The sequence below is a fragment of the Neofelis nebulosa genome, chromosome 1 (genome assembly GCF_028018385.1).
Source record: "Neofelis nebulosa isolate mNeoNeb1 chromosome 1, mNeoNeb1.pri, whole genome shotgun sequence".
NCBI classification, from domain to species: domain Eukaryota; kingdom Metazoa; phylum Chordata; class Mammalia; order Carnivora; family Felidae; genus Neofelis; species Neofelis nebulosa.
This window is the reverse complement of record NC_080782.1, coordinates 462,537-490,352: the sequence shown is the minus strand read 5'-3', so window position 1 is coordinate 490,352 and position 27,816 is coordinate 462,537. Positions and strand designations below refer to the sequence as shown.

General features: G+C 61.7%; 1 protein-coding gene across 3 annotated transcripts; it reads left to right on the top strand.

The window, feature by feature from the left end:
• TPPP (tubulin polymerization promoting protein) lies at positions 1-26,754 on the top strand. 3 transcript variants are annotated; one of them, XM_058709327.1, is made up of 4 exons: positions 1-115; positions 11,917-12,237; positions 22,027-22,180; positions 22,350-26,754. In XM_058709327.1, the coding sequence occupies exons 2-4, from the start codon at positions 11,921-11,923 to the stop codon at positions 22,542-22,544; spliced, it is 666 nt and encodes a 221-aa protein (XP_058565310.1). In that variant the 5' UTR covers positions 1-115; positions 11,917-11,920; the 3' UTR covers positions 22,545-26,754. The 3 variants fall into 3 exon arrangements, with proteins under 3 accessions (XP_058565310.1, XP_058565132.1, XP_058565226.1); XM_058709149.1 differs by lacking the exon at positions 1-115 and adding an exon at positions 803-1,036; XM_058709243.1 differs by lacking the exon at positions 1-115 and adding an exon at positions 7,629-7,902.
• The last annotated feature ends 1,062 nt before the right edge of the window (positions 26,755-27,816 follow it).

Genomic DNA, 27,816 nt, shown 5'->3' with positions numbered 1-27,816 from the left:
GCGCGCGGGGCGGGGCTGGCGGGCCCGGGGCGGCGGGGGCGCGGGCGCTCGCCGGACACCCGGTCGCGCGCGGCCGAGTCGCGGAGGCGCCCGCTGCAGTGGCCGCATCTCCGAGGTAAGCGTCCGCAGAGCTCGGTCCGGGGCGCTGGACGCAGGACCACGCACCCCGCCCGGGCCCGCCGCGCCTGCCACCTGCGCCCGCCGCTCCTCCTCCTGGCTGCAGCCCCCTGCGTCCGTGCGCCCCCATCCCCGGCCCTGGGCTGCCTGGCGGTCGGTGCTGCGCGCTGAGGCCCCCGGGGGCTGCGTCGGGGGCGTGGGTCCCGGGGCTCGAGGGGCGCGGGCGGGGGCGACCCCGCTGCAAGGGACAGGTGGTTGGTGCGTGGGCCCCGGATGAGACGCTGGGCCTGTCTGGGCGGCAGCGCTTCACGCGACGAAGCCGCCCCCCCACTCCCGGCAGCCCCTTTCCCCGCCGCCGCCGCCGCCGCCGCTGCCGCTGCCGCCCCCCCACGTCCCGCTACGCGGACGCCCAGGCCTGGGGTGGCAAGACCGAAGGGAATTAGGGCGTAGAGGGTGTGAAATGAAGCCAGTTCCGGGCAGCCCCAATTCCGGGAGACCCGGGGCCACGCAGAGGGCCCAGAGTGAGCGTGGTCCCTTGGCAGAGACCGCGCCGCCCCCTCGGGGTTCCAGGCCCCTCTCCGGCCGCATTTGCGTCACCATTATCACGCCAGGTGACAGTGTCAGCCGCACAGTGTGCGACTCCAGCAGCCTCCCCGGAGGGTGTCACGTTCTCTTATCGCCTGTGAGCACAGAACCCGGCAGTCAGGGTGAAGAGATCGGCTGCCAGCAGGTTTGCTCACACACCTCTGGGGAGCAGTGCCCCACCTGTGCAGCAGGACCAGAGAAACCCTTTATTCTGTGGTTTCAGTTACGCAAATGCAGCCTTGAAATGAGCTGGGGAGAAAATCCATTCCTGCCACTCTGCTCATGACTATTTCGACAGGCGTTTGGTGTCTCTGAAGATGAGACACCGTTTAGGGTAAGCTGACAGTGTGGCCATCTATCTGCGTATTTCGTGGTTAATTTACCTGGCATTTTTTGGATACCGGCAGGGTCTCGGCAGGGTCTCTGGGACGATGGATAAAGGACCCAGCTCCCATGTCCCACTCTGCAGGCCTGTCCTGACTCCCCATGGCCAGCCTCTCAGGGAGGACCCAATGGAGGTGGGGGGGCGGGGGGAGCTCTGCACAATCCAGGGCAGCCCCGCACTCCTAGGAGGTGATTGGTAAAGGCCAACCTGGATCCTGAGTGCCCTGGGACCACAGGGGCTTGGAGTGATGGGGAGAGAGCTTGGAACAGGCAGGAAATGGGGGTGGGGCAGCGAGACAGGGGCTTGACCGATGCCTTAATTAAGCTGGATTCTGTGACCCCGTCTCTGGTACCAGCCACTGTTCCTGTCACATGGTCCAAATCACAGGGCTCCTCGAGGGTTCTGGGGGGAGGGGTGCTGGTGAATTTGTCTGCAAATTGCCTGCGGTAGGAGGGTATGTGCATTCTCCTGGGGGAAGGGTCTGCCGCTTTCCTGATTTCCAGAGGGTTCCATGAGTCAGAAAGGTACCATAACTTAAGTGCTACATTAGAAAGTCCCTCTCCGTGAGTCCGGAAGGATGAAGTGATGGAGATCATGGGAAGCTCTCTTGGCTGTATTCTTATCTCCCTGGTGCTGTTTGGCTCCTCTTCCCGAATCCTTTGAAGTCCCAGTAAATAACTGTGGTAAAACCGTATACGAGATTATAAATACTCATGGTGGAAAATGTGTAAATCACAGGAGAATTTAAAGAAAATTAAATCACTCATCACTGCTTGAGGATGCAGAGAAGGCTTTTAGCAGCCAGACGGTCCTCAGGGCCGCAGAGTGCTCCCGGCAGGAGAGACTGAGAATGAAAAGCTTCCTCTGGGAGAGGCTGCGCTGCCTGGAAGCCAGGCCTATTTATAGCTGGTGATGTTGCTGGTGAGGCAGGAGGAGCACGTCTGGGGATCTTGGGACCACGAGGCAAGGGCCCTGCTGCACCTTGAAGTGTCAGGTCCTCTGTGGGCTCAGAGTGGCTCTCGCTGGAGGGCGGTGGGGGCGGGGCGTGTGCCCCTGAGCCCGCAGACCCTGGACCTGGCAGACACTCCCCTGTGTGTAAGCAGCAGCCTTGCCTCAAGGGGGTGGGGGGATGGAGCGCACCTGCACCTGGGGCTCAGACGTGGTCTCCAGCCTTTCTGGGTGGGGACGGAGCCCTGGTGTCTGCCCTCGGCAGTGCGTCTTCAGGGGGACCCTTTGCGGCAGCGGAGAGTGCGGGGTGCGGGGTTGGCCCTGCTGGGGCCTCGGGTGAGGGTGCGGCCCTGTGTGAGCCCCAGGAGCGGCCTGTGGGGGGGCTGCTCCTCCCTCCTCCCCAGCTCTCATCTGATGTGGGGTGTCGGTCTGTTCCCAGGCTCCTTGTTCCCTGGAACTGTGCAATAGCACAGGACGGCCGTCAGCCGGGAGGTGTAATTTAGCGTCCAAACACAGGACCTTCTTTGGTGAAGAGTCCAAAGTCTTGCACGGAGTGTAAGGCAGTGACAGTTTTCTGCCTTCCCCGCCCTCTCCCCCAGCCCTCGCTTCTCTCAGCAGCGGGACCTGCCAGCCGGTCCTGGGAGGAGCACGTCCACACCGACTTTTTCTTGTTTTTAATTAGGTTTGTGGTGAGGAATGATGGGTTCTTACCTTTGCTGAAGCCTAGGTGTTAAAACCACCTGGAGCCTTTTCCACTCCTCCTGCTGCCTTTGTGGTGGGGCGCACCCGTGTGTCCCCAGCGTGTGTCCCTGTGTGTCCCCACATGTCCCTGCAGGTCTCCAGCATGTCCCCAGGGTGCCTGTGTCTCTGGTTCTCTTGGCATAAGTGCAGTGCCCCCGCGTGGGCTCCGTGTGACCTCCTGCCCTGAGCCACGTTTCCCCAGACCTCTCCCTGTCACACCTGTGTGATTGCATGTCTGCTGAGCACCGGCCAGGTGGCCTTTACCTGGGAAGCCCCACTGCAGTGGGGACAACACCCAGCAGCCGGTGCCCCCGGGTGACCTCGTGCAGTCCCCACATGCCCTGCTGTCTCACCTGCATGGAGCGGGGGGGGGGGGGGGGGGGGGGGGGGGAGCGCCAGGTGGGCGGGGGGGGCGCGTGCGGTGCAGGTGTGGGTCTGGGCCCAGAACCGACGTTAAGTCAGGTGCTCCTCGAGTGTGCCTGCGGCCCTGCGTCACAAGCTGTCTGTAGAAAGCCCGCCCATACCCTCCTTCTCCATCCAGGTGTACGTGCTTCGTGCACTCACTGACCCTCGACCCCGCTCCAGTCATTTAATGCCGTAGGACAGACTGTCCCCAAACCAGGGCTTTAAGACAGTGACCCCGTTTGCTTTTGCTCATGACTCTGCCAGCCAGCAGGGCTTGGCACGGTCAGTGGTCTCCATCCCCTGACCTCGGCTAGGGGTCTGCCGGCCAGACAGGACCACCCGAGGCTGCCCTGCTTAGTTGAGTCTGGGTTGAGTGACTGGCACGAGGCTCCCCTGTCTCTGTGTGGGGTCTCTCCAGAACGTTTGCCTGTCCCTCGAGGGAACAGGGGAGCCTGGTTCTTTGTCGTGTGGCTGTGTCCCACGGTCCAGCCAGCTGGGGAAGTGCCCCTGGCTTGAGGGGCCGGAGCTGGTGGGTGGGAGATGCTCAAGGGTGGCCCCTCTTCTCGGTGCTTCGGAGGACCAGTTGTGGCAGCCCCTGGGGCCCCTGGCCCTGTGCCCCTCGGCCTTTGACGGCCCCCGGCCTGCTCCCTCGGGACTCGCTGCACCCTTTCCGTGGCAGCAGGTGGCACGTCTGTGGGTGGACGGCCCCCCCCCGGCCGTGCCGCCCGCTGCGCCCTGGTTCTGATTCCTGCTGCTAGGTCAGCTGTCCCCCGCGTCCTCGGGGGCTGAGGCTCCGTTCTCCTGACACCCTGCAGGCCCTGCCCCACTGGGCCTTCCACCCCGGCAGGGGCCCCTGGCTGCTTCTCTGGACTTGCTGCCTTTTTCTCATTGAGTTGTAGGGTCCTTTACGGGTTCTGGAGGCAAGCCCATATTTGTATCTTCTCCTACCCCGTGGCTTCCCTTTTCTCTCCATCGGTGATATTTTTTGATGAACAGAAGTTCTTGATTTCAGCCTGCTGCCACCCTAGAATGGTTTCCTTCAAGGGCAGTGATTCTTGAGGCTTGTGCAGCGGATCTTTCTCTCTCCCCGGGACGTCAGATACCCTCGGCCCTCACCTTCGTGGGGATTTTGCCTCTCCTACTTCAGTCCTCGGAGCGCCTGAAGGGTGGTGTCGATGCCCCGTCTCCCCTGCATCTGCCATTTACTGAAAATATGCTCCTCCCTTTTTTCTGCAGGGCCACCTTGTCACACATGTGTGCGCATGTGTTTGGGCTCTGGCGTCCCTCCCATTGGTGGTTCTGTCCCGTTGGTGCTGTCTCTGCTTCCAGACCTTTCTCTCGAGTCTCCATGCCCATGGAGCAAATCTTGTCTTTCTTTTAAGATCACTGTGTATTCACAGCCCTTCTCCCACATATGTCAGCTCAGTGCATCTAGATACTAGACACAAAAGCTGTCGGAGTTTTTATCCAGATTAAGTTAAGACTGTGGTCGAATTTAAGGACAGTTGACATCTTTCTGTACGTAGATTCCAACCCGTGTTCATAACGTCATCATTTAGGCCTTTCGTTTCCTTCAGTGGCCGAGTTTTCTGTGTTGACTGTCTGTGCGCCCTCTGTGAGCGGTGTTCCTAGGAACTTGTATTTCTTCATATTTTAAACGTTGCATTTCTAAATGCTTTTGACTGTGTGTCTTTGCTGTTATGCAGAAACGAAATGGCCTTTTGTGTGTTGACCACGTATCCAGAAACACCACTAGACTCACTTACGGGTTCTAATAATCGTCCTGGGATCCCTTTGGGTTTGGTGTGTGCACAACCCTAGAAACTGCAGATGATGAGTTTTTTTCCCTAACAATTTTTATATCTTCATTTCCTTTTCTTGTCTTTCTGTACTGACATGGGGAATACAGTACTTGCCCCAACTTAGAAACAAACGCTTTCAATATTTCAAGTGTGGCGGCTTTTTTCAGTTCTTTTGCAGGTGGCCCTTTTTCTCAGATTAAGGAGTTTTCCTCTTTTTTCGATTTACTAAGAATTCGCGTGATGCATAGATGCTGACTTCTGTCAGATGCTCTCCCTGCGTTTATGACGGTGGCATTAGTGTGACCCTCACATTTAGCCACATTCCCGGCCCGGCCCCAACTTGACTGCAAAGTGTTGATCCTTTTTATCTCTGACGGGATTCCGTTGGTTAATGTTTTGTTTAGGATTGTGAAGGACAGTTTTTGTATCCATGGGCAGCTCCTCAGGTCTGCCTGCAGTGTGGAGTGACTCTGGCTCCCACCGAGGCCGGACCTGGCCGCCTCGCCCCTGCAGCAGGGCTGTGTAGGACCCGCCCCCGCCCCCCCCCCCCCCCCACTGGCCACTGCCCCAGCATGGGCTTTAAGCCTTTCCTAAAGCAACAGGCTGTGTGAGCCGCCTCTTCCTGTGCCCAGTGCCTGCAACTTGAGGCCAGAGCAGGGATCCCAGCAGGCAGGTGTCATATGGCTGTCCTGCACTGGGAGCCTGTCCTCCAGGGGCCTTTGGAACCCGGCCCGCCTGATCCTCTGGGCCCTCTGGGCCACGGCCCCTGGCTTCTCTCCTCCACGCACTGTTATCTGTGGGGGAACGCTCCTCCTCTGGTCTCTCTGGTCCCCTGAGTGCTCCGAGGTGGCTGTGACAAAGAGCCACAAAACGGTGACTTAACACACGGAAGTTTATTTTCTCTCAGTGCTGGGGCCAGAGGCTTGGGGCCGGGGGCCGGGGGATCTCGCTCCCTCCGGAGGGTCTTGGGGAGGGTCCTTCCTGCCTCTTCCAGCTCCTGGGGTTCCAGGGCTGTGGCTCTGTCATCACGTGGCCTCCCCCATGTCTGTGTGTCTGCTTCCAAGAGCACTTGTCATTGGGTTCAGGGCCGCCAGGCAAATCAGACCTCGCCTTGGTATCTTCAGCTTGATGATGCCTGCAAAGACCCTTTCTCCAAACAAGGTCACATTCACAGTTCTGGGGGTTAGGATGTGGCCGTTCCTTTCTCGGGGCCGCCTCTCAGCCCACTCCACTTGCCCTCAGGCTGCCTGCAGGCGCTGACAGAGACCCCTGGCCGGGCATTTGTGGGGCCAGGCGCTGGGTGACTGAGCGGCTAGAAGTTTCCATCTGTGTCCTCATCCAACCCGTAGGGCGCCACCTGCCCGGGGACATCTGTCCGGGAGCCTCAAGTCTCCCTCCGGTTCAGCCCACCAAGACCAGAGTGTAAAGTGTGGGAAACGCGGCACCCGCACACTCAGGGCTTCAGTGTTTCCCGTGTCGTGGCTGGGACTTGTGGGCAGAGCATCTTAGGACAGGTCTTAGAGAACCCGCGGCCCAGACGGTGAGCCACGGGCTAGTGTGGGCCTGGGCAGCCGTCTCGGAGACCCCAGAGGGCCCAGGTGGGCTGAGCCCCCTTCTCTGTCCCTGCTGGTGCCCGGGGGCCACCCTCCCACGCCACTCCGCTCTCCTTGGTTCTGAGGCCCTCTTTCGGGATTGGGGGTGTGCCGTGGTGCCCTTTGGGGCTGCCCCTTGGCCCCCACAGCCCTCATTTTCTGAGATCCACATGCAGACATGGTCTGCTTCACACTCCTGGTGAGCTGTGGCCTTGGATTCTCTATGAAACTCTCTGAGGGAAGCGGGTCCCCCCGAAATCCCTGGCTTCGTGGTGACAGGAGAATGTCCCGCGGTTAAGGGGCTGGGGAGAGCCACCCAGAGGTCCTCAAGGGGTAGGTGGGGTTTGAAGATGCCCTGCCTTCCTCAGTCTCCCTTACTGGAAAGGCTTCTGCCCCGCAAGGTCACATTTTGGAGAGCACACAGCCTGTCCTGGCCCCCCTGTGCTGGCTGCCCAGCCCCCAGCCCCGTCCCTCCCGGCCCCCCAGCCCCGTCCGGCCTGGCCCCCCTGTGCTGGCTGCCCCTAAGCCTGACCCACCAGCTGGGCAGCAGCTCCCCAGGTCAGAGGCTGGGGCTCCCAAGGCAACCTTGCTGCGGGACAGTGCAGGACAGGTCCATGGCCCCGGGATGTTCGGGGACACAGACAAGACACGAGCTTGGTGCTCTGCTCGTGTTTTTCCATTGGAGAGAACTCAGTTTGGTCTTCTGACTGGGAACACACGATGGCCTGGCCTCAGGGCCTGGACAACCTGGCCCCGGGGGACCTGTCGGGGCCAGTGGCCTCAGGCTACGGGATCTGGGACCTGAGCCGTATCCTGCTCACACAGCCCAGGTCACGCCAGCTCTCGCACTGGGGCTGTGTCCTGTGGAGGGTGGGATTCCTGGCTGCCCCAGTGTTTCTCGGGAATGTGCAGCTCAGAAAGCCTGCTTTGTCCGCCCGGGAGGCTCTGACCGCCCAGAGCGGCCCTCAGCGGGGACGAGTGGCCCCGGGAGGCTCTCACCGCCTGGAGCGGCCCTCAGCGGGGACGAGTGCCTTTGTTCCCCCAGGGGCAGCAGCCAGGGCGACGCGCCTCTAGACACTGATGCCGGGGCCTGAGCCTCCAGGTGGGCTCTGGGCCCTGGTAGAAGGTGGAGAGCAGGGAGGCAAGCCGCGTGAAGTGTTCTGGAAAGGGCCAGCCCGGGGGCCTCGGTGCCTCTGCCCGCCGCATCCCACAGGGTCTGCCTGGAAGCCTCAGAGGGGCAAGGAGCGTGTCTCTTGTTGTCGTTCTCTTCTGTCTGCGCCTTTTGTTCGCCGTCTCCGCGTTGTCGCTGAGAGTCTGGTGGCATCCGGTAAGGTGCCTCCCACGGCCTCCTCGTGGTTTCCTTGGCTCAGCCCCCATCCCCAGCTGCGCTCCTGGCCGCCCATGAGGTCTGAGCAGGATCCCGCTTTATGCTTGTGTGGCCAGGTCCCTCGAGGGTTCTGGCACAGAAATGGGGTCTCGGTCTGGACCCTGGGCCCCGGCGTCCTGTCGGTGGGCCCAGCGACCATCCCCGGGGCTTCAGCACCTAGAGCTTTCGCTGGCCTGGAACCAGGTGTCAAGATCCGGGAGACGTGGGAGTGAACAGCAGGGACACTGAGCAGGGGCTCGGGGAGAGCCAGAGTGGCTTCCAGAAGCTTCCCTGTGATGCGCCCGCCCCCAGGAGCCCTATCCCCCTACAGGGCCTGGGGTGTCCCTCAGGGGCCCAGAGCCCGGTTCTCAATTCCACTTGCAACACAGTGTGTCCCGTGCAGACTCCACTGCACCCAGAGGGGCTGGCGCTGTGCCTTTAGCGGAAGAGGTTAAGGCAAGAACCCTGAACAAGATCCTGCCTTTCGTGGGCGGGCACTTCTGGGAGCCAAGGGGCTTGGCGGGGCGAGCAGCCTCCACACAGGCCCGCAGGCCTGTGTCCCTGCCCCTGCACGCAAATAGGGAATTCTCCAGGGAACGCTATAGGTTCCAAGGCTTCAGGACACTCCAGCCCTGTTATTTTGCGAAGAATATCCGCCTCTTCTGGGTTTGTGGCTGCAGGGTGTCCCCGAGGAGGACACCGGTTCCCCCTGTTTCGGGGGCCTGGACTCACACCGCACCCCAGCAGCACGGGGAGGCCAGCTCAGGACACCGGGGTGCCAATTGGGCAGGACCTGGCTCCTTCAAGGACACCAACGTGGAGTTCCAGGAGTCAGGACAGAGCCCGGGAGTGTGCTGGGGGACTTGGGGTCACACTGGTGGGCTCTCCCCCCTCTCAGAGCGGGGGCCCAGGGGCAGGTGGGCGGGAGGAGGGGCTGGCGTTTCTCAGACAGGGTCTCTGGGAGGCTGCTCACCTCCAGGCCAGAGGTTCCCGGGGAGATGGGGCCAGAGGAGGGGCTCATGCAGCCCCCAGGAAGAGTGACAGAAACCAGGGGCATGTGGAGGACTGGGGGACAGGGGTCTGGGTGAGCTCTGGCTTCCCTGCGGCCTGTCCAGATTCCCAGACACAGGCGTCCTGCCGGCCCCCACCTTACCCCACTCTGCACGCCATCCCTGGTCTCTGATTCTAGTGTAAGTGCAGCTCTTCCACAGAGCCTGCTCACAGACACCTGGTCTTGCTCACAGACACCTGGTCCTGCTCACAGACACCTGGTCCTGCTCACAGACACCTGGTCCTGCTCACAGACACACCTGCTTCTGTTGCAGGAACATCACTAACAGGGAATTCCAGGTCAGGGAATTCCTGGTCAGAAATTCTGTGTGCTGATGTCCGTGTGGCAGCTGACAGTGGTCTGTTGGGGTCTGTCCTGTGTCACCTTTTCTGTAAGTTTCGCTTTAGGCAGTCGAGGCTTAAGGAGGTTGCCAGGGAGAGTCCTTCTGAATTGGGGCCCGACTCATTTTGGAAACAGGGGCCTTGGCCTGGTGCCTCTTTGGGGCCTCGATGGCTCCCGGGGGGTGGGGGCCGGGGAGACCACATGGCGTCTGAGAGACAGCCTTTCCCGGTGGCGGGATGATCCCTGTCTGGCACACACTGGGGCTCAGGCCCATCCAGGTCTGTATGGGACCCGCTGGCAGGGGCTGCCCTCTGGCCCCTCCCCCCCCGGTCCCTAATTCCACCTTGGCAGGGCCTCTTGAGGCCCTTCTTTGAAAGTGCAAATCCGGTAACACAGTCTCCCCACACCCAGTGTGGGTGTTTATCAGCTCCCTGCTCCTGACCCTTCTGGCCCAGGGGGATGGCTCACAGGAGACCTGGGTGCTTCCTCCCCCTCCTCACTTCCTCCCCACCCCCCTGCACTCACTTCCTCCCCACCCCCCTGCGCTCACTTCCTCCCCCTGCTCACTTCCTCCCCACCCCCCTGCACTCACTTCCTCCCCCTGCTCACTTCCTCCCCACCCCCCTGCACTCACTTCCTCCCCCTCCTCACTTCCTCCCCACCCCCCTGCACTCACTTCCTCCCCCTGCTCACTTCCTCCCCACCCCCCTGCACTCACTTCCCCTCCTCACTTCCTCCCCACTCCCCTGCACTCACTTCCTCCCCCTCCTCACTTCCTCCCCACCCCCTGCGCTCGCTTCCTCCCCCTGCTCACTTCCTCCCCACCCCCCTGCGCTCACTTCCTCCCCCTCCTCACTTCCTCCCCACCCCCCAGTGCTCGCTTCCTCCCCCTCCTCACTTCCTCCCCTTCCTCACTTCCTGCCCACCCCCCCTGCGCTCACTTCCTCTTCACCCCCCTGTGCTGACTTCCTCCCCCTCCTCACTTCCCCCCCTCCCCACCCCGATTCTTACACATCCCCAAACAGTCTGGGTTTTTTTCAGGAAAGCAGGTGAGGGCAAGGAGAGAGACTCAAGGGTTTCACAGAGAGTGGGGGGTCGTGGGGGTGTAGGGAACTCTTGGGGCGGTCCTGAGCTGGGGGAAGTCCTCACATGGAGGGAGTGGGCAGGGCATTCGGACCGCCAGGTCTCTGGCCAGCCAGAGTGATCCCTGGGCATCCCTGGTCGTCCCTGGTCACACGTGAGGGGCCCGCCCCCCCCACTGTGTGCTGATTTGTGCCCTGCAAGGTAAGGGCTCTCCTCGGGTGACCCGGAGACCCGTGCCCGCAGGTCCGGGCTGCCATCTGCGGCACAGACAGGCCTCTCTCGACAGCTCCGTATTCCAGGAAGCCTCTGCTAGAGCTCTCGGGCTTTTACAAACTAATCGTGCCATTATCTCGTCATATGGCACATGGATTTATCAAAGGATAGGAAAGGACACGCAGAACGCATGTGACTCCTCCTCCCTCCGCCCTAAGAAGCTCCTTTTTCAGACAGAGAAATGGGGTCAGCGATAACACTGGAAGTAACTGGCTGTCACCCGGCCTCTGCTGTGGGTCCCTCTGAGCGCAGGCACTCCCAAGGCAGGCGCCGGGTTCCTGTCCCTGGGTGGGCCTGCGGGAGCCTAGAGGGTCTGCTCCCTGTGCATCCACAGGGGGCCGCCTGGAGGAGAGGGCATGGGTGGCCTCGAGAGCCGTCAGTCCAGACCTGCACCGGCTTTGCTGACCGGGTGGGCATGGGTGACCCTGGTCTCAGGTGCCCATCCTGGCTTCCTCTGGGCCAGCCAGGGCCCCCAGCCCAGACTGGGAGGGGACGCTCACTGAACTGAGGACTCACCACATGCTTGCCGCTCAGGACTCTGCGTGTGCCCTGGGGGCACTCTGCTCTTGCCGAGCCCCCTGGGGCATGGACGGCCACCCACTGCTCCCCTGGGAAGCGACTTCTGGGGGCTCGGTCACACACCTCGGTGGGGCTTGGACATCTCAGGCTCCTGTCTGGGCCACTGGCCGAGACACAGGGCGGGGGCCCCACAGGGACCCACCAGCCTTGGGGATCAGGTGCCCCACGAAGGCAGAGACCCGTGGATAGGGCAGGGCAGCCTCCGCTGGGCTCCTGATGAGGGGCCCCACATGTGGTCCCCACCCTGGGGCAACGTCTGCCACACTCCCACTCCCGCCATGTGCCTGCACTAGGTCCGCAGCCCACGGTTCTGGGTCTCCCTCCCCATCACTGTCAAGTCCCTTGGGAGGATATCATTCTGGAGAGTCAAGCAGATGTGGCCCAGGGAGGAGACACTGACACAGTGGCCAGTAGGGAAGTGACAGGAGGGGCGCCGAGCCCACAGGAGGCCGGATTGGGTGCTTCCCCGTGGACTTTGGCTGTTTGGGGACAGCTCTCATCCAACCACCGGGCGCCTGGCGGGGGCCGGCACTGGGAGGGGCAGATGGCCCATCCTGGGTGCCCACTGTGACATGGGCGGCCAGCCTCCTGCCCTACGCGTGGCTCTGTAGAAGCGTGGTGACCCCTTTCTCCCCTTCCTCTTCCAGCAACATGGCTGACAGCAAGGCCAAGGCCGCCAAGGCCGCCAACAAGACACCCCCCAAGTCCCCGGGGGACTCCGCAAAGGACAGAGCGGCCAAGAGGCTGTCACTGGAGACAGAAGGTGCCGGCGAAGGGGCGGCCGCTGCGGCCCCAGAGCTCAGCGCCCTGGAGGAGGCCTTCCGGCGCTTTGCCGTGCACGGGGACACCAGGGCCACCGGGAGGGAGATGCATGGCAAGAACTGGTCGAAGCTGTGTAAGGATTGCCAGGTCATCGATGGGAAGAATGTGACCGTCACTGACGTGGACATCGTCTTCAGCAAAATCAAGTAAGTGCCCCCCAGGCCTCGCACTCAGGACTCCCGGTGGGCGTTGTGTTCAGCTGGCGGTGAGGGGGTGGGATGTGCCAGTGCCCCTGGCCCGTCCCTTCTCCGGATAAGATGCCCAGGATTTGGCTGGGGCTGGCAGGTGTCCCTGGAGCTGGCGGCAGAGCTGAGAAGCCTGCCCCTCGGGCATGGCAGGTGCCTCGCACCCTCGAGCCTGGGGAGGTGTTCACACCCGAACTCTGATGCAGCGTCGTCGCCGCGGACCCGGTGGCCGTGAGCAGTGAGCCCATGTGCTTCCTGCACGCGTGCGCGTGTCCTTCCTCCTGGGTGCCGGAGAGAGCGTCAGGCGTGGTTACGTGCCTTCCCCGTTCCTCTGGGCGCTTCTGCGGCCAGAGGACACCTTCCCCCGCCTCCCACCCTCCCAACCCGAGGACCCACCCGAGAAATGTCACAGCACGCCCAAGGCTGCCTGGCATCTAGCGATCTCGGTGTAGGTCACACTTGTGGGAAAATAGCTTCTTTCTGATACGTGTCTATCTCAGTTACTGTGATGCCTTAGCTGCACGTCCCCGTGACCTGGGCATGTTTCCTGGGACGGCCCTGTGCCCTCCCTGTACATTCAGCGGTGGATGGTTTCCTCCCTGTGTGTCCCCAGCGGCTGTGCCTCCGTGTCACCAGACATGGTGTGTCTATCCAGGGAGGTCTGCCTGCTTTCCTGGGCAAACACTGGTGCCTGTCCTCACAGTGACCACTGGCCAAGGGGGCAGCCTTCTCCTCTAGAGCTGGGAGGCTGCAGGAGGGTAGAGTTGCCCCACGAGAAAACCAACCCTTAGGACCCAGACCACCCACCAGGTGGAGGGGACTTGGTGCCAGAGGAGGAACCAGTCAGAATTCAGGGTCCGGGCAGAGGCCCCAAGGAGACCACAGCTGAGGGAAAGGGATTCTAGTGAGCACTCCACTCCCAAGGCCCAGGGTCAGAGGGGAAGGGACAGGGCTGGGGTGCAGGGGGGATGAGGAGGTAAAGGTGGGGTGCATGGAGAGGAGGAGGAGGGGAAGGTGGGGTGCAGGGGGAGGAGGAGGAGGGGAAGGTGGGGTGCAGGGGGAGGAGGAGGAGGGGAAGGCGGGGGGAGGAGGAGGGGAAGGCAGGGTGCAGGGGGAGGAGGAGGAGAAGGCAGGGTGCAGGGGGAGGAGGAGAAGGGGAAGGTGGGGTGCAGGGGGAGGAGGAGAAGGTGAAAGTGGGGTGCAGGGGGAGGAGAAGGCAGGGTGCAGGGGGAGGAGGAGGAGGGGAAGGAGGGGTGCAGGGGGAGGAGGAGGAAGGGAATGCGGGGTGCAGGGGGAGGAGGAGGAGGGGAAGGCGGGGGGAGGAGGAAGGGAAGGCAGGGTGCAGGGGGAGGAGGAGGAGGGGAAGGTGAGGTGCAGGGGGAGGAGGAGAAGGTGAAGGCAGGGTGCAGGGGGAGGAGGAGGAGGGGAAGGTGGGGTGCAGGGGGAGGAGGAGAAGGCGGGGTACAGGGGGAGGAGGAGAAGGTGAAAGTGGGGTGCAGGGGGAGGAGAAGGAGAAGGCAGGGTGCAGGGGGAGGAGGAGGAGGGAAAGGCGGGGTGCAGGGCGGGAGATGCTCTGTGGTTGGTTTGGGGTCCCAGGTAGACACTCCATCGCCAGGGCCAGGTGACGCCCTGGGAGCCCCGGAGACGTTCTGCCGACAGTGTGGGCCAGAACCCCCAGAGGCCCGGTGTCCCCGCCCCTCCGCCCGCTGACCTGCGCAGTGTCTGTGGGGCAGGGCCCCGGGCGGAGGGCAGGTGCGCACTCCGGACCTCCTGGGTCCCTCATCGGCTCCCTGGTCTGTAGAGCCCTGGTGCCTGAGGGCCCTGGTCCCCGAACCTGGACCTCTCTCCAGCAGACGGACCGCTCCTCTGACTGGGTGTCCACGCGGCGGCGTCTGGGCCCAAACGTCCATTCTGTCGCCTGTGCGCCCCCCCCACCCCCCCGGCCCCGCACCTCCCACCTGTGGAGGCTGAGGAGACAGCCCAGTGGAGGAGCCGGTGTGGACAAATGAGCCCCCCACCCCTGCCCCCGCTCCCCTCTGTTCCTCTGATCCGTGCCCCCTCCTGCCCCCACCCTGTCTGCACCCCCCCCCCGTGCCTGGCTGGGCGCTCTGGTCCCCCCTCCTCCACGCATCTTGGCCTTCAGTGTCCGTGTGGGGTTCGGCTGCGTGGGACCTGCCCTCTGGGGTGTGCTGGGTCTCCTGGTCACTTTGTCACACTGACCCCGGCCTGAGCCTCGGGGCTGACCCCTGCCCATCGCCGCCCTGCTCGCAGACCTGCTGGACCCTGACTTGTGCCGTCCCACCTCCTCACAGAGGCCCAGCCCACCTGAACCCCCACGCACCTGGGGCGCGGGTTCCCGACCTCTCTTGCTGTGTCCTTGGGGCGTCTTCTAGTCCCTCCTTGGCTACGGGCTGCACCCTGGAGATGAGAAGCTGTGCGCTCCTCGGCTGGGTCTGCCTGATCCCCAGGGTCACCCCCACAGAGCAGGGGCCAGACTCTGGGAGCCTCTGGGAAGTGTGGCCTCGGGGTCAAGGACATTCCCAAGAGGGGCAGGGGCGGGCCACCTCAGCCCAGAAGGTGCTAAAGTGTTCCTACTTGGCGTCCACCGGGGAGGGGGCCGGGGAGGGGCCGCATCGTGGTTCTTTCCCCCGTGTCTCCAGGTTGGGGGCTTCAGGACCTTTGGGGACCAGGGAGCCACACGGAGCCTGCCTCTACCCACTGCCCGGGATGGCAGTCTGGCAGCTGGCAGGGACCAGCCCTCTGTGTCCCCACCTTGGGGTCTGCACATTTGCCGCCCCTGTGGCCCCCGGGTTGTGACCAAGGGGACTGATACCTGACTTTGGAGATGCCATCATCACCAGGGACCGGGTTCCAGCCCGAGGTGCTGTGTCCTCTGCCGGGGGGGTGGGGGGTGGGGTGGGGGGGTGCTGGCCTGCTCTCCTTGCTAAGAAACACGAGCCAGATCTGTGGTGTGGTTCCCGTGGACGGTCGCCACGGCCAGCCGGTCTCGGGCGGGTGGTGCCGCCGTTGGCCGACCCCCAGGGCCAGACGGGAGCCCGCGGCTGCCTCCGAGGGTGTCTCTAGCACAGAACTCGTTCCGCGGTGCAGCCGTGCTCCGGCACCCCAAGCGGGAGGGACAGGAGGGCAGCCGTGTTTACCGTGTGCTCACACTGCTGGGGTGGGGGCAGCAGGAGCCCCAGGGGGCCCACGTGTCCTGAGCTGGGGGGCAGGAACCCCGATGAGGCCCAGCATGGCCCCCATTTCTCCCCTGGGCGTGTCTTCAGGCCTTCAGCACTGACCTTGGGAAACCGCACGCATCCAGGAGACGTGGGCAGGCCGGGAGCAGAGGAACCTCAGAGCCGTGTCCCTCGGGGAGGGTTTCAACAGGGCGGGGAAGGCACAGCCAGTAACACGCCAGGGGTCCCACACCCACGGCGCCGGCCCAGACGTCGAACTGTCGGGACGGGTGATGGCAGCCCTTCCTTCCGTCACCTTTCATTCCTGTCACAGAAAGTTGCCTCCACGCTACCGCGCACAGGCATTTGCACACGTGTGCACACACGCACTCACAGCCCACACTCGTGTGCACAGCAGCACATACACGCACACGGCTCCCAGGACACATGTGTGCACGTACGCAGGCATGTGTGCTCACAGGTAGAACTCAGGCTCTCCACACCCCCGGGGGTGGGGAGGTGGCTCACTCAGAGGATGGGTGCCCTCCTGCGTGCAGGAGGCGTGGGCAGCCCGCCACCCAGGGAGTGGGACGCGGGCCCTGGTGTGAGCACCCATAAGGGAACCCCATCTGGTTGCAGTCCCCGTCCCAGGAGGCAGGGCGTCAGCCGCTCAGAAGCTTGGGGCCAAGGCTCGGTCCCTGGCCCCTGGGCACAGAGGGCTCCACATTGCAGAGCCCAGGGCTGCTTGGGACCCCTGGTGTCTCTGCCCCGGCTCGCATCGGGGGGAGGGGGGGGGGAGTCGTCTGATGGGTGGGCAGTGGGGGGCCCCAGCCCAGCGAGGGGTTGTGGTCACAACGCAGTCACACAGGCCTGTGGTGGCCACTGGGGCCCCTACAAGGGGGCAGGTGCGGGCAGGGCCCGTGCCCGGGTAGGCTTGCTGGTCACCTTGGGAGGGTGTGGCAGGGGCATCGTGCCTTGTCCCTGGAAGGGGAGGTGGATGGTGTCCCGGGCGGGGTCGTGGGGTCCCAAGGGAAGGCTGCAGGGTTAGAGGACGCCGGGAGGTCCCAAGGAGACCGTTTGGATCTGCTTTTATTTGGCCTTGTGACGAGGGTGGTCTTGGGCGGGACGTGCACGTCCTGATCGATGGGGTCTGGGGTCACACTTGTTCCAAGTGGCAGCCGTGGCAGAAGCGTCCTCGCCTCGTGGGAGCCACGGACGCGCAGCCACAGCCGCTGACTGGTGGAGGAGATCCCGCTCTGTTTGCAGGCGGTTGCCATGGCTCTGCGGGCGGTGGCGCCAGCCCGGGTATCTGCAGGCTTTGTTTAGGTCCTGTTGCCACGGCAGCGCTTGTTTGTTTTGATGTTACTATGTGTTAAATTTTAAACAAATTTCTTGCAGCTCCACTCCAGGTCTCGATTGAACGCTATTGTTACCAAGACAAAGCCTTCTGGCACCCTCTCCGCCCCGAGGGGCAGACCTCGGTGGGTCTGAAATACTAATTAATCCAGACTCTGTGTGCCCAGCACGAATAGCACCCTGACAGCCCCGCGTGGGGCGCCTGGACGACAGCGTCCCCTCAGTTCTGCCCGTGTGCTCGCGTGGGGTGCAGGTGGCGGGCCCGGCCCGAGGGGGGCAGAGGGCGGCCTCCTGGCCCATGCACGCGCCTATTTTGGGGTTGCTGTGTGTTCAGAGTGAGGGGCCGTGTTTCCTGCAACATGATGCTGGCGTCTGGGTCTCAGGTTAGGAAGAAGCACCTTGGCGGGGCTCCCTGGGGCCTGTCGGCCACTGACCGGCTCCATTCTTGCCACACACCCCGTGGCCCCAGCCGGGACATGGCCACGGCCCGGACGTGGTGGCACTTGTCCGAGGCAGGAAGCGGGAATAACAGAGCTGAGCCTTCCCCACAGAACACAGTCCAGATGCTGCCCGCCGCCGGTCCACCACGATTGTGGGGCGGGGGCGTCCACCGGAGGTCCGGGGGAGGTTGGCAGGGCCCCGTGTGTGCGGGCACATCCCAGAGACACCAGGGACGGGGGCTCCCCTGTGCCGGGTCTGCCCAGGGCCCACGCCGTCCAGGCAGGGGGCGAGTGAGCGTGGGCATTCGGGGTCAGCGGCGGGGTCAGGATGGCCACGTGGCTGAGGCCTTCTCTGTGGGGGCCCTCTCCTGGCCCGAGGCCATGCAGGGCCTCCGCGGTGGGCAGCCTGGTGCGTCTGGAATCGGGGAGTTGCTGGCCCTTGGCCCCTCGCTGGGTTGATGCGGATGCTGGGTCTCAGCACACCTTTTGTCCTTTTAAGGTGACCTTCCCCAAATGCTCAGAAATGGTTTCAGTGGCCTCAGTGGGTCTGTTTCATAGCCCATCCCCTGCCATAGCCACGATGGCAATTAGGGGTGCAGGTTGTGGGCGGGGGGTGGTGGCTGGAGCCCCCAGGGACCCCGCCCCTGCCCCTCACAGGGCAAGCCCAGCCCCAGGCTCCTGCATGAAGCAAGCACGCGACGGTGGCTTTTACCTACTTGGCGGGGAAGAGTCGGGGCCACAACTGCCCCTTCAGGCAGATCGGGGCCTCCCCGCGGCCCCTACAGACCCACAGCATCATGGTTGTGCCCGGGCCCTGATAGGCGGGTTGGTCAGCAGCACTGGGGAGCCCTGGGCAGGAGCAGGGCGGCCGCTGTCTGCCAGGAAGGTCTGGCTGCAACTGGTCCTCCTTTTTTTGTTGTTTATTTTTTTTAAGAGAGAGCGAGAGCAAGCGAACGCAGGGGAGGGGCAGAGAGAGAGGACAGAGGGTCGGTAGCAGGCTCCGAGCTGTCAGCACAGAGCCCGAAGCCGGGCTCGGACTCGTGTACCGTTGAGACCATGACCTGAGCTGAAGCCAGACGCTTGACAGACGGGGCCCCCCAGGCACCCCACCGGCGGTCCTCCTTGGGCACAGCGTGCAGTTGGAGCCGCTGGTCTGGCCTGGGAGCTGCCCCAGGTCAGGCATGACGTGAGGGCACCGCTACGTCACAGCCACAATGACAGCTCCCCCAGGAGCCTCCCACTCCTGCCAGCCCAAAGGAATTCCCCACAGGCCCCTCCTTCTCACTGAGCCTCATCAGAGCCTTAAGTGGCCCCTCGACACCCCACTTCCTGCCTGCGCTGTCACCCTGGCCAGCCAGGCTGCCCTCTGGACAGGTCTCCCAGGGCCCTGGCTTTGCTGCGGGGGGGGGGTGGGGGGTGCACGGGGGGCCAGTAGCTTCCTCCCACCCGAGCGGCAAGTTCTCCGTAATGACCCAGCATGCTGCCTCCCACCTCTTGGAGAGGTGTCCCTGGGAGTGCCATCGGTCCTGAATCATGGAGGTGCTGGCACGTTTTGGCCTGAAGCCCAGGAGCCTTCCTGCTGTTGGCCCTGGAGGGACATACGCCTGTCTCTGGAGGGCTGCCCTGGCCCCTGCCAGCCCCAGTGTCCCCGGGTGACCTTTGGCACTGGCAGGGTTCAGCCCCCTGCCCACCCTGAGTTGGGTCTGGAGGCCTGGGGGACACAGGGCTTGGGAAGCAAAGTGAAACCCCAGCTCACGGGGCCTTGTGTGTGATCAGTGACCCCATTCCTGCTGGGCGGGCCTGCAGGCAGGGCACCGGCCAGCCCGGCCTGGAGCCGGGAGAGGGGGTTTCAGGGTGGGGACACCCTCCAGTTCTGTGGACTCTGGAGAACAGGCTCACTCTGTGTCCAGAGAGCAGTGTAATGTGATCAGTGTCTCTGGGGAAGAGACGGGCATTGTCATTCTAGAACTTGCTGCGCATGGCTCTCTGCAGCAGGGTGCCGGGTCCCCTGGGGAGAACTCCCTGCTGGGCAGTCACGGTGGGGACACTTGGGGACACCCGGCCCGGCCAGGTGGAGCGGGAGAGTCGGCCTTAGGCCCGTGTCCACCAGCTCTGAATGTGGCCCTCTGATGGGAGCCCCCGTCAGCCTTCCCCCCCACCCCCAGCTCAAGTGACTCACACTGGTGGCGCCTGGTGCCGCGGTGCCCAGAGAGGGCTGCGTGCTCCGGCGGCCAGTCCCGGGGCTGGCCGTCAGGCCTGGCATCCACATGCCACCCGGGCAGGGCGTGAATAGGAGACAGGAGTGCCTTTGACGGCCCAGGACAAACAAACAGGGCCTTGGCCCGGCAGCAGGGCAGGGATCTCCGTGCGGGGCGGCTGCTGTGAGAACCTCGCTGCCCAGGAAGGTTTCCCCAGAGGCTGGGGGGGGTGGGGGTGGGGCGAGACCAACTGCTGCGGGGGCAGAGCCCACTGCCCTGCCCACCACTGGGTCTGAGGAATCCCTGCACCCACCAGGCCACCAGCCCCTGCTGTGCGGTCGTGGTCGGGACCAGCACCCGAGGACAGAAGGGGCGTCTGTGTTGAGTGCAGGCCCCGTGGGGGCTCAGGCTTCCCAGCCCCGCTCCCCGACTGCGGGCTGTGTCCCGTGTCTTCCGACGGGCACGTCAAGTGCCTCTGAGTCCCTGCGTGTGGTGTCCAGCTGTTCACTGCTGAAGGACACCTGACTACGTGGTTCACGCGGGACTGCGGTGCGTCTGTCCTGCGTCGAGCCCAGACGTGGGGGCTCAGAGCCGTAACTGCCCAACCGCCTCCCCGGGTGGATGCCACGTCGGAGTGCCCGGCTGACCACATCCTCCCGGTGCGGCCATTTCACCGGCTTCAGCCACGCTGGCTGTCCGGCCCGGTAGGACTCGCCATGTGGGGTGGCGCTCTGTGTGCTCTGCCCTGGCCACCCAGGGGTCTTCCTGGACAGTGTCCGGTTCGGGTATTTGCCCCGTTTTCTATGTGGGATCCTCCCTGTTAAGTTTGAAAAAACTTTCTCTTTCAGGTGTCTGTTTGCACGTGTTTTCTCCCCATCTGTGGCTCGTTTCGTATTCCTCGGAACAGTATCTTTTCAAGGGCATGGGGTTTTAAATTTCGGTGCATTCCAATTCCTTGTTTCTTTTATGGACTTTTTTGGTGTTGTTTCTAAGAAATCTTTGCTTCACCCAAGGTCACAAAGTCTTTCTCTTAGGTATTCTTCCAGAAGTTTATAGTTCTAGGCTTTGTGCTGAACTTAGGACGATGGCCCGTTTTGAGTGAGTCTCTGTAGGCACTTCGAGGCACAGGACAGGGCTGGGTCCCCGCTGTACCAGCACCAGCTGTTTAGAGACGGGCCTTTCTCTGCCGAGCTGCCTTTCTTTGCTCTTCCGTGGAAACCCTCGTGTGGGTCTGTCCTTGTGCCTTCGTGGTTATTGTGGCTGTTCTGGGCCGTCTGCTCGTGGGCATCTGCAGGGCCGTCCCACTCAGGCCTCTGCACCCACAGGGTGTCCCTGCATGGCAAGAAGCCGCCCCCACAGGACCTCTTGTTCTAAAACCCTGACAACTCACTCCATGGATTAGCAGGAGAGATCCAAAGTGGTAAAAATGGTTTTTAGTAAAAATTATAAAACGTGCACAGTTTAGAATCTTCCTGAAATTTTGTGAGTGGCCTGCGGCAGGGAACGAATAGGGCTGCATCTGCCCCTAGCCCCCTTGTGCCCCTGAGGCAGGCGGCTTTCAGGTGGGGGCAGTGGGGGTCCTGGGAGGAGGGACGGGCCCTGGGACCACCTTGCTGGGCGTATTGGCGAGGCGGCCACCCGACCCCGTCCCTGTGTGATGACAGGGACGTCGGGCCACGGTGGCCCCAGGCAGGATTCGGCCTCTGTGTGGTTCAGATGGGATGAGCGTCTTGACCTGACTTTTTCCCTCCTGCTCTGAGTGGACGCCACACACGCCCCATTTTAGACCCAGACAACAGCTTTGTTTTAATGTCCAGTTGTTCATAAAGGATGTGGTTCCTTTAAGCTTTTTTCCAAGACAATTTATATTTGCTGCCGTTGCCCATGGCGACCGACTGTTGGGCATAAACAGTGCACACCAGGGTGGGGGAGGGGCATATTCTGTATTTTTTTTTTTTTTTTTTTTACGTTTATTTATTTTTGAGACAGAGACAGAGCATGAACGGGGGAGGGTCAGAGAGAGAGGGAGACACAGAATTTGAAACAGGTTCCAGGCTCTGAGCACTCAGCACAGAGCCCGACGCGGGGCTCGAACCCACGGACCGCGAGATCGTGACCTGAGCCGAAGTCGGCCGCCCAACCGACCGAGCCACCCAGGCGCCCCTCTGTATTTTAATGTTAGACTTGATTTCTGCTGTGGGAGAGAGGTGGGGGTTCCCCAAGGCCACTGGGCCCCCACCAGGTTCCTGGGTAGGGATCCCCTGATGTCACTGATCCCTGGGTGGGGGCAGGGTTACCCCGATGTCACTGGGTGCCCAGAGGCAGGGGCCCCCCGATGTCACCAGGTCCCTGGGAGGTAGTCTCCCGATGTCATCAGGTCCCTGGGCAGGGCCAGGGTTTCCCCAATGTCACCTGGTCCCCGGGCAGGGGTCTCCTGATGCCACCAGGTCCCTGGGAAGGGGTCCCCTAACATCACCTGGTCCCTGGATGTCAGCAGGTTCTGAGGGCACTACTTGGTGGGGCTGTGCGTTACGGAGGGGAGTGGCCCTGGCCCGGGCCCTGAGCGCTCTCCTCCCTCAGAGGGAAATCCTGCCGGACCATCACATTCGAGCAGTTCAAGGAGGCGCTTGAAGAGCTCTCCAAGAAGAGATTCAAAGACAAGAGCAGCGAGGAGGCCGTCCGCGAGGTGCACAGGCTCATCGAGGGCAAGGCCCCCATCATCTCAGGGGTGACGGTGAGCATGGCTAGCAGGGACTCCCTGGAGGGCAGCAGCCCGTGGGGTCTGGGGTGGGACAGCGGACGTGTTACTCCCTGGGGGTGTGCCGACCCAGCTGCCGACGGCCTCACGCGCTCACTTGGCCCCTTGCGCTCACACGGGCGCGCCCCATTCTCTCCCTCTGCAGAAGGCCATCTCGTCGCCCACTGTGTCCCGGCTCACGGACACGACCAAGTTCACGGGCTCCCACAAGGAACGCTTCGACCCATCAGGCAAGGGCAAGGGCAAGGCGGGCCGTGTGGACCTGGTGGATGAGTCGGGCTACGTACCGGGCTATAAGCACGCGGGCACCTATGACCAGAAGGTGCAGGGTGGCAAGTAGCCAGCCCAGGAGCAGCCCTTCCCGCGGCGGCCCGCGCCACCTCACACTTCATTACATTCCCTTGCTCCCTGGGGCAGAACTCAAGGCTGGGGCCCCGGGGGCCGCGGGGGTGGCAGTCAGGCCTCCCCCTGCCTGGGGCCTGGCATGCTTCTCTCTGACCCCCCAGTGGGGCCCCGAAATCACTGACCGTTTCTAACACACCTGCCTCGTCCAGTGCTGGCCGACAACAAATGGCCTTTTTCAGAGCGTCTCCTGGGACCAGACCACACTAGCTACCTGACTCGCAGGCGAAAAGGCCATTTTAAAGGGGCCGGTGGGCCACAAGGGGTGAGTGGGACAGACCCTGTCAGAAGGTGGCCACCTGCTGAACTGCAAACCCCTCCCTGGAACCTCGAGGGCAGCACAAGCTAACGCACTAACCAGCAGCACCAAGACGACAGAAGTGAGCTGCTAACAGGACATCATGAAGGTGTGGGGAGGTGGGACAGGTGCTTGCATGTGCACAAACACTCACACATACCCACACGTGTGTGCCTGCAATATGCACATGCTCGCACACACACGCACACACGCACACACGTCGTGGAGCCGGAGGAAGGTCAGCCAGTGGAAGGGGCTCCTCAGTGGACCAGAGGAACACGGTCTGAAGTTGTCAAAATGGAAGCCAAGGACAAGACTGTTCGCTTTATTGTGTTTTCCTAAGAAGAAACTGGAAACGTATTTGTTCCCAGAATGGGTCAGCGAAGACAGAATACCGTTTCTGCCCCTTTCTCTCCTGCTCTTTGTGTCTCTAGGCCAGGAGACCCTGCCGGCCGAGGCTTCCCGTGCAGTCGCTTTGCTGGCATGATGCTGTCTTCTGTCCGGGGCCCCACTCTGCACTCAGGGCCTCTGGGCTGTGGGTCCCCGTGGCTGCTCCCTGTTCGCTGTTCAGGTTCGTGGTTCAGTCTCTGCATGAGTCTTCCCTAACCTCTCCCAACCCCTGCAAATGCAGAAAACCACACGACAGAGGCAGGCCCACAAAGGGCCCCGAGGCCAGCAGCATTTGTTGGCATTTGGTTTCTCCGTGAGGCTGGACAGGGGACCCGGGCATTGGGACTCTTGTCACAGTGGCTTCATGGGGACATGTCCCCTTGCAGAAGTGCCACCAAGCCTGGCGAGTGACTGGTGGGGCCGTGTGGTCCTGGCGCTGGTCCTGGGAAAAGCCCACGGGAGCCTCAGGGAAATGCTTCTTGGAGCCCGTCCACCCTGGCCCCTGTTCTGTGTCCGTGGCAGCTGGCTGGTTGGGGGCACTCCCTGGCGCACAGCACAGGCGGTTGAAATAAAGACCGGCACCGGGGTGGCACACGCACCTGCCTCCCTGTGCCCAAAGGGCATGCTGGTCGTCGCTAGGGCTAGGGATGGTCCCTCGTCTGTGCGGTGGGGCTCGGGGCTCGAGCTCCCATCCAGCATGGCCCCTCTGAAGGGATGTGGTCCTCCCCCTCGCCCCCACGGTGGGGCCTCGCCAGCAGCTTCCTCCCGAGGTTCTGAGACTTCCCAGTGCGTAAAATCGGAGATGGTTGCAGGCCTTGAGTCACCTGTGCTCACTGCAGTCTCTAGTTTCTACCTTGGCGATCCTGAGCTGCCCGGCCAGGCCTCTCCACCCCATGGTGGGGGAAGGTGGAGAAACCGAGGACTGAGTGCTGGAGGAGGGACAAACAAGCAGGACACAGGACCCCCGGCTGGACCGCGGTGAGGATCTGGAGGCAAGGGGAGGACGTGGGAAATGTTGGAAGGTGACTCTGAACACGACAAATGTTTCTCAACAACGAGCAGATCACAAACACGACCTCCTCCCAGATCCTCTTGGGCACCATGTTGGGGAGCACCGTCTGAGGCGGTGGGGCTCCGCCTCCTGCCATTGAACACCTGGGTCCCCACTAGCACAGCCATGACACAGCATGGACACTGGAGTCCAGCAGGACCTTGGCTCCCACAGTGTGCATGCCCCAGTGAGCAGAGGGACGAGGGTCCCCGTGCCACAGCCTGTACCGGGAATGCATAGCCCCCCTTCCACCGGCCCTTCTCAGCCCCCCTCACCCCCAGGAGGCCATCTTCTGTGCCAGAGCGGAGTCTCCAGGCAAAACAGCCTCCCCAGGACCACCCTGGGAGACTGGGGTCTAAGCAAGAGAAACCACACATCTGCCTGCCCACGGGGACCCCTGCTGTCACGCCCTCCCCAGAGCAGCCCTCTTCTTAGCGGAAGGCACCAGTGCCGCAGGCTGGTGGGGCTGAGTGCTCACTTGTGACCAGCGCTTCCCAGTGCGCTCCTGACTGTTCTCGCAGCACCTTCCTGTGGGGTTTGTGAATGGGACCCCTTGGCGGTCCACCCCGTCCCACAGCAGGGAGGTCCGGTTGGCCACACAGGGGCTACAGTCTCCCCTGCCTCCCCTGCCCAACCCCAAAGCCTCTTCGGACGGCGCCCGTCCCCAAAGCCTGGACGTTCCCTCAGTCAGGAAGGAGGGGGAGGTAGCAAAGACTCCATCACGAGACTTCAGCGCTCTCCATTCCATCAGCTTAAAATCATCTGCTAAACGTGTCGCCGCATGTGTGTGGCCCCCGCACACAGAACACGTGCGCGCACACGCACGCACCACGCACACGCATGCTCCTCCATCGGGGTCTGAACACGGAGAACACACAGGCAGGGTGTGTGTCTTTGCTGCATGTTATATGCAATGCCAATTAGCTTCTACTAACCGCGGTTACCCAGAAATCCAGCGTCTATCTGTGAGCGAGAGACTGCACAGCACGAGGAGACAGGACGCGTTCTGCCAGGGAGGGCAGGGCTGGCAGCATCTGAGTGTCAGGAGAACTGGAGGAGGGTGCTTAACACTGATCACACCAGAACACTTATTTATTTCTATTTAACGTGATAGGATAGGCAACTAGGCAGCGGTAACAGTCAGCTTTACCAAAATGAAGTTCAAATCATGTAAGTTTAGGATGTTATCGCAGAAGATATATATTTATACTGGAGTATTTTCACACCTCTAGTGTCCCCAGTCCTACGTTTGTGGCAGATGAAAATCACAGCCGATGCGAGAAGCCGGGGAACGGTGTGCGCAGGCGGCTCGAGGGCACCGCTTCCTGTTGGTGTGGCTCTGCGTCCGCGTCCCCGTGCTCGGCGCTCAGGACAGGCCGCGGGCGTCCCTCTGGCTGCTCGGTGGACAGGGCCTGCGGCAGCGGGCTCGTGCCCCCACCCCAGACTGCCTCTGTGAATAGTTTTCTGGCGCCCAGCTGTGCCCGTGTGCTCAGTCGGGCAGGACGCGTGGCTGCTTTTGCGCTACGTCGCGTGGTGGTGATAGGAGGGGACACCTAAAATTTTCACCATCTGGCCCTTTACGGGAAAAGCATGTGCTGGCCCTGCCCTGGGGACCCAGCCCAGCTCTCTCCATACACAAGCTGGCTGCTCCCCCATCCCGCAGCCCACGCCACATGGGACGCCCCGTCGTCACCTGTTCCGTGCAGGCCAGGTTGACAATTCAGCTGTACTGTGAAGTTACCAATAGGCTAGAATGTCCTTAAAACACTGACCCCGAACAGCTCCCCTCCACTGATTGACTACTGAACACTGTGGAACCTGGTGGTTCAGGGTATGGCCTCTGTCCCTGGGCATGTGGAGGGCATGGCCCCAGGTGGGCTGGGCAGTGGCCACCCTGAGCTTCGAGAGGTTTTTTTCTCTCCCTCTAGACTCTTGAAAACCCAAACCAAGCCAAACACAAAGGAAACCCGCACAACTTAAAAGAAACTTGAAAGGGATCGTATACTACTAGTTTGTACTAAGTTTTTTTCAGGAAAGGGAAGTAAATTTATATATATATGCAATATATTTTTACACTGTTTTGTTACCATTAGGGAGTCCTGAGTGTATCACTTTATCAGTGTGATGGTGAAGAGTAGAGTCGACGTCTTGGGTGTTCTGACTCAGAAAGGCACGTCTGCTGGCGTCTCAAAGCTGCACTCAACCAGGGATACGTATGGGATCGGGGTGGCCCTCCTCTCCCTCCCAGAGCGTGAGGCACGGTGTCCCCGGTCAGAGCTGACCTGCAAGGCCTGACCTGCAAACCTGTAGCGAAACAGCTCGTGTCTGTCTGCATACTGCTCCTCCTGTGTTCGCTGTTAACATTGTGTGTCAAATTGGTAAAGTGATAAATAAAGGTGTTGAAATGTGGATCTGTTGTCCTCAAGGTGCACCACCTACACCAGCAGTCACACACAGGCACTGATATCTAACACGGACGGGCTGTGGGAGGCACGGGAGCCACAGCTCACAGGGTCTCACGTCACCTCCCCACAGGGAGGAGACTTTTGCTTCCTCATTTAGACGGGATGACTCCTGCCTCGTAGTCCCAGGCTCGTTCCAATCTCGCCCTGGTGCAGCCCCGGGTGGGGGCCCAGACATAGCAATGATGTCCTCGAGTAAGTACCAACATGAAATCCTCTGTGAAATAGTTTTCAAAACTGAAGATAAAGGCATTCATTCTAAGACCACAACAGGGAAAACTGCACCAGCAGACATTAAAAGTAAGTCTAATTGCAGCAAGAACATGACCACAGACAGAATGTCTGCAGGGAAGTGGCTCAAAAAATGGGCAGTAAGTAACCATACAAAAACCCTGTAAATAAATGCTTTCTGTGGGAAAAAATATTTCACTAAAATACTCGAACACTGGGGCGCCTGGGTGGCCCAGTCAGTTAAGTGTCCGACTCTTTATTTCAGCTCAGGTCGTGATCCCACAGTTTGTGAGTTCTAGCCCAGAGTGAGGCTCTGTGCTGGGGGTGGAGCCTACTTGGTTGGGATTCGCTCTCTCTCTGTCCCTCTCTCTCAAAAACAAAACAAAACAAAACAAAACAAAAACACTAAAACAAAAACCAAAAACCAAAAACCCCTTAAAAACCATCACATGGAAGCCGAAGGGTGCCCAGGGAGGTACATGCTCATGGCTCCCGTACGCTACCAGGGGGAGCAGAAGCCCTGATTAGATGAACACCCGCTGTGATAATATGCCAGAAAGAACGCATAGCTTCCAAACCCAGCAGAGGTGAAAATGGCTACAAGTATAGAAGGGGACAATCACAGAAGAAACAGAATACAAAACAAGAAGAAACAAAAGCGTATCGATTATGTCAGGCGATATGGCAAGAGAAAAGAGAGAAAAGCGATAAAGTAAAAGGTTTTAGAGCCGAATGTGTCAGTAATTTCCACTAAAGATGGAAAAGAACAGAAGCTGTG

Excerpts from the sequence above, each read along its gene's own strand:
- TPPP (XM_058709149.1), top strand. Across the intron at positions 12,238-22,026 it reads ATCGTCTTCAGCAAAATCAA|AGGGAAATCCTGCCGGACCA; the intron begins GTAAGTGCCCCC and ends CTCCTCCCTCAG. Across the intron at positions 22,181-22,349 it reads CCATCATCTCAGGGGTGACG|AAGGCCATCTCGTCGCCCAC; the intron begins GTGAGCATGGCT and ends CTCCCTCTGCAG.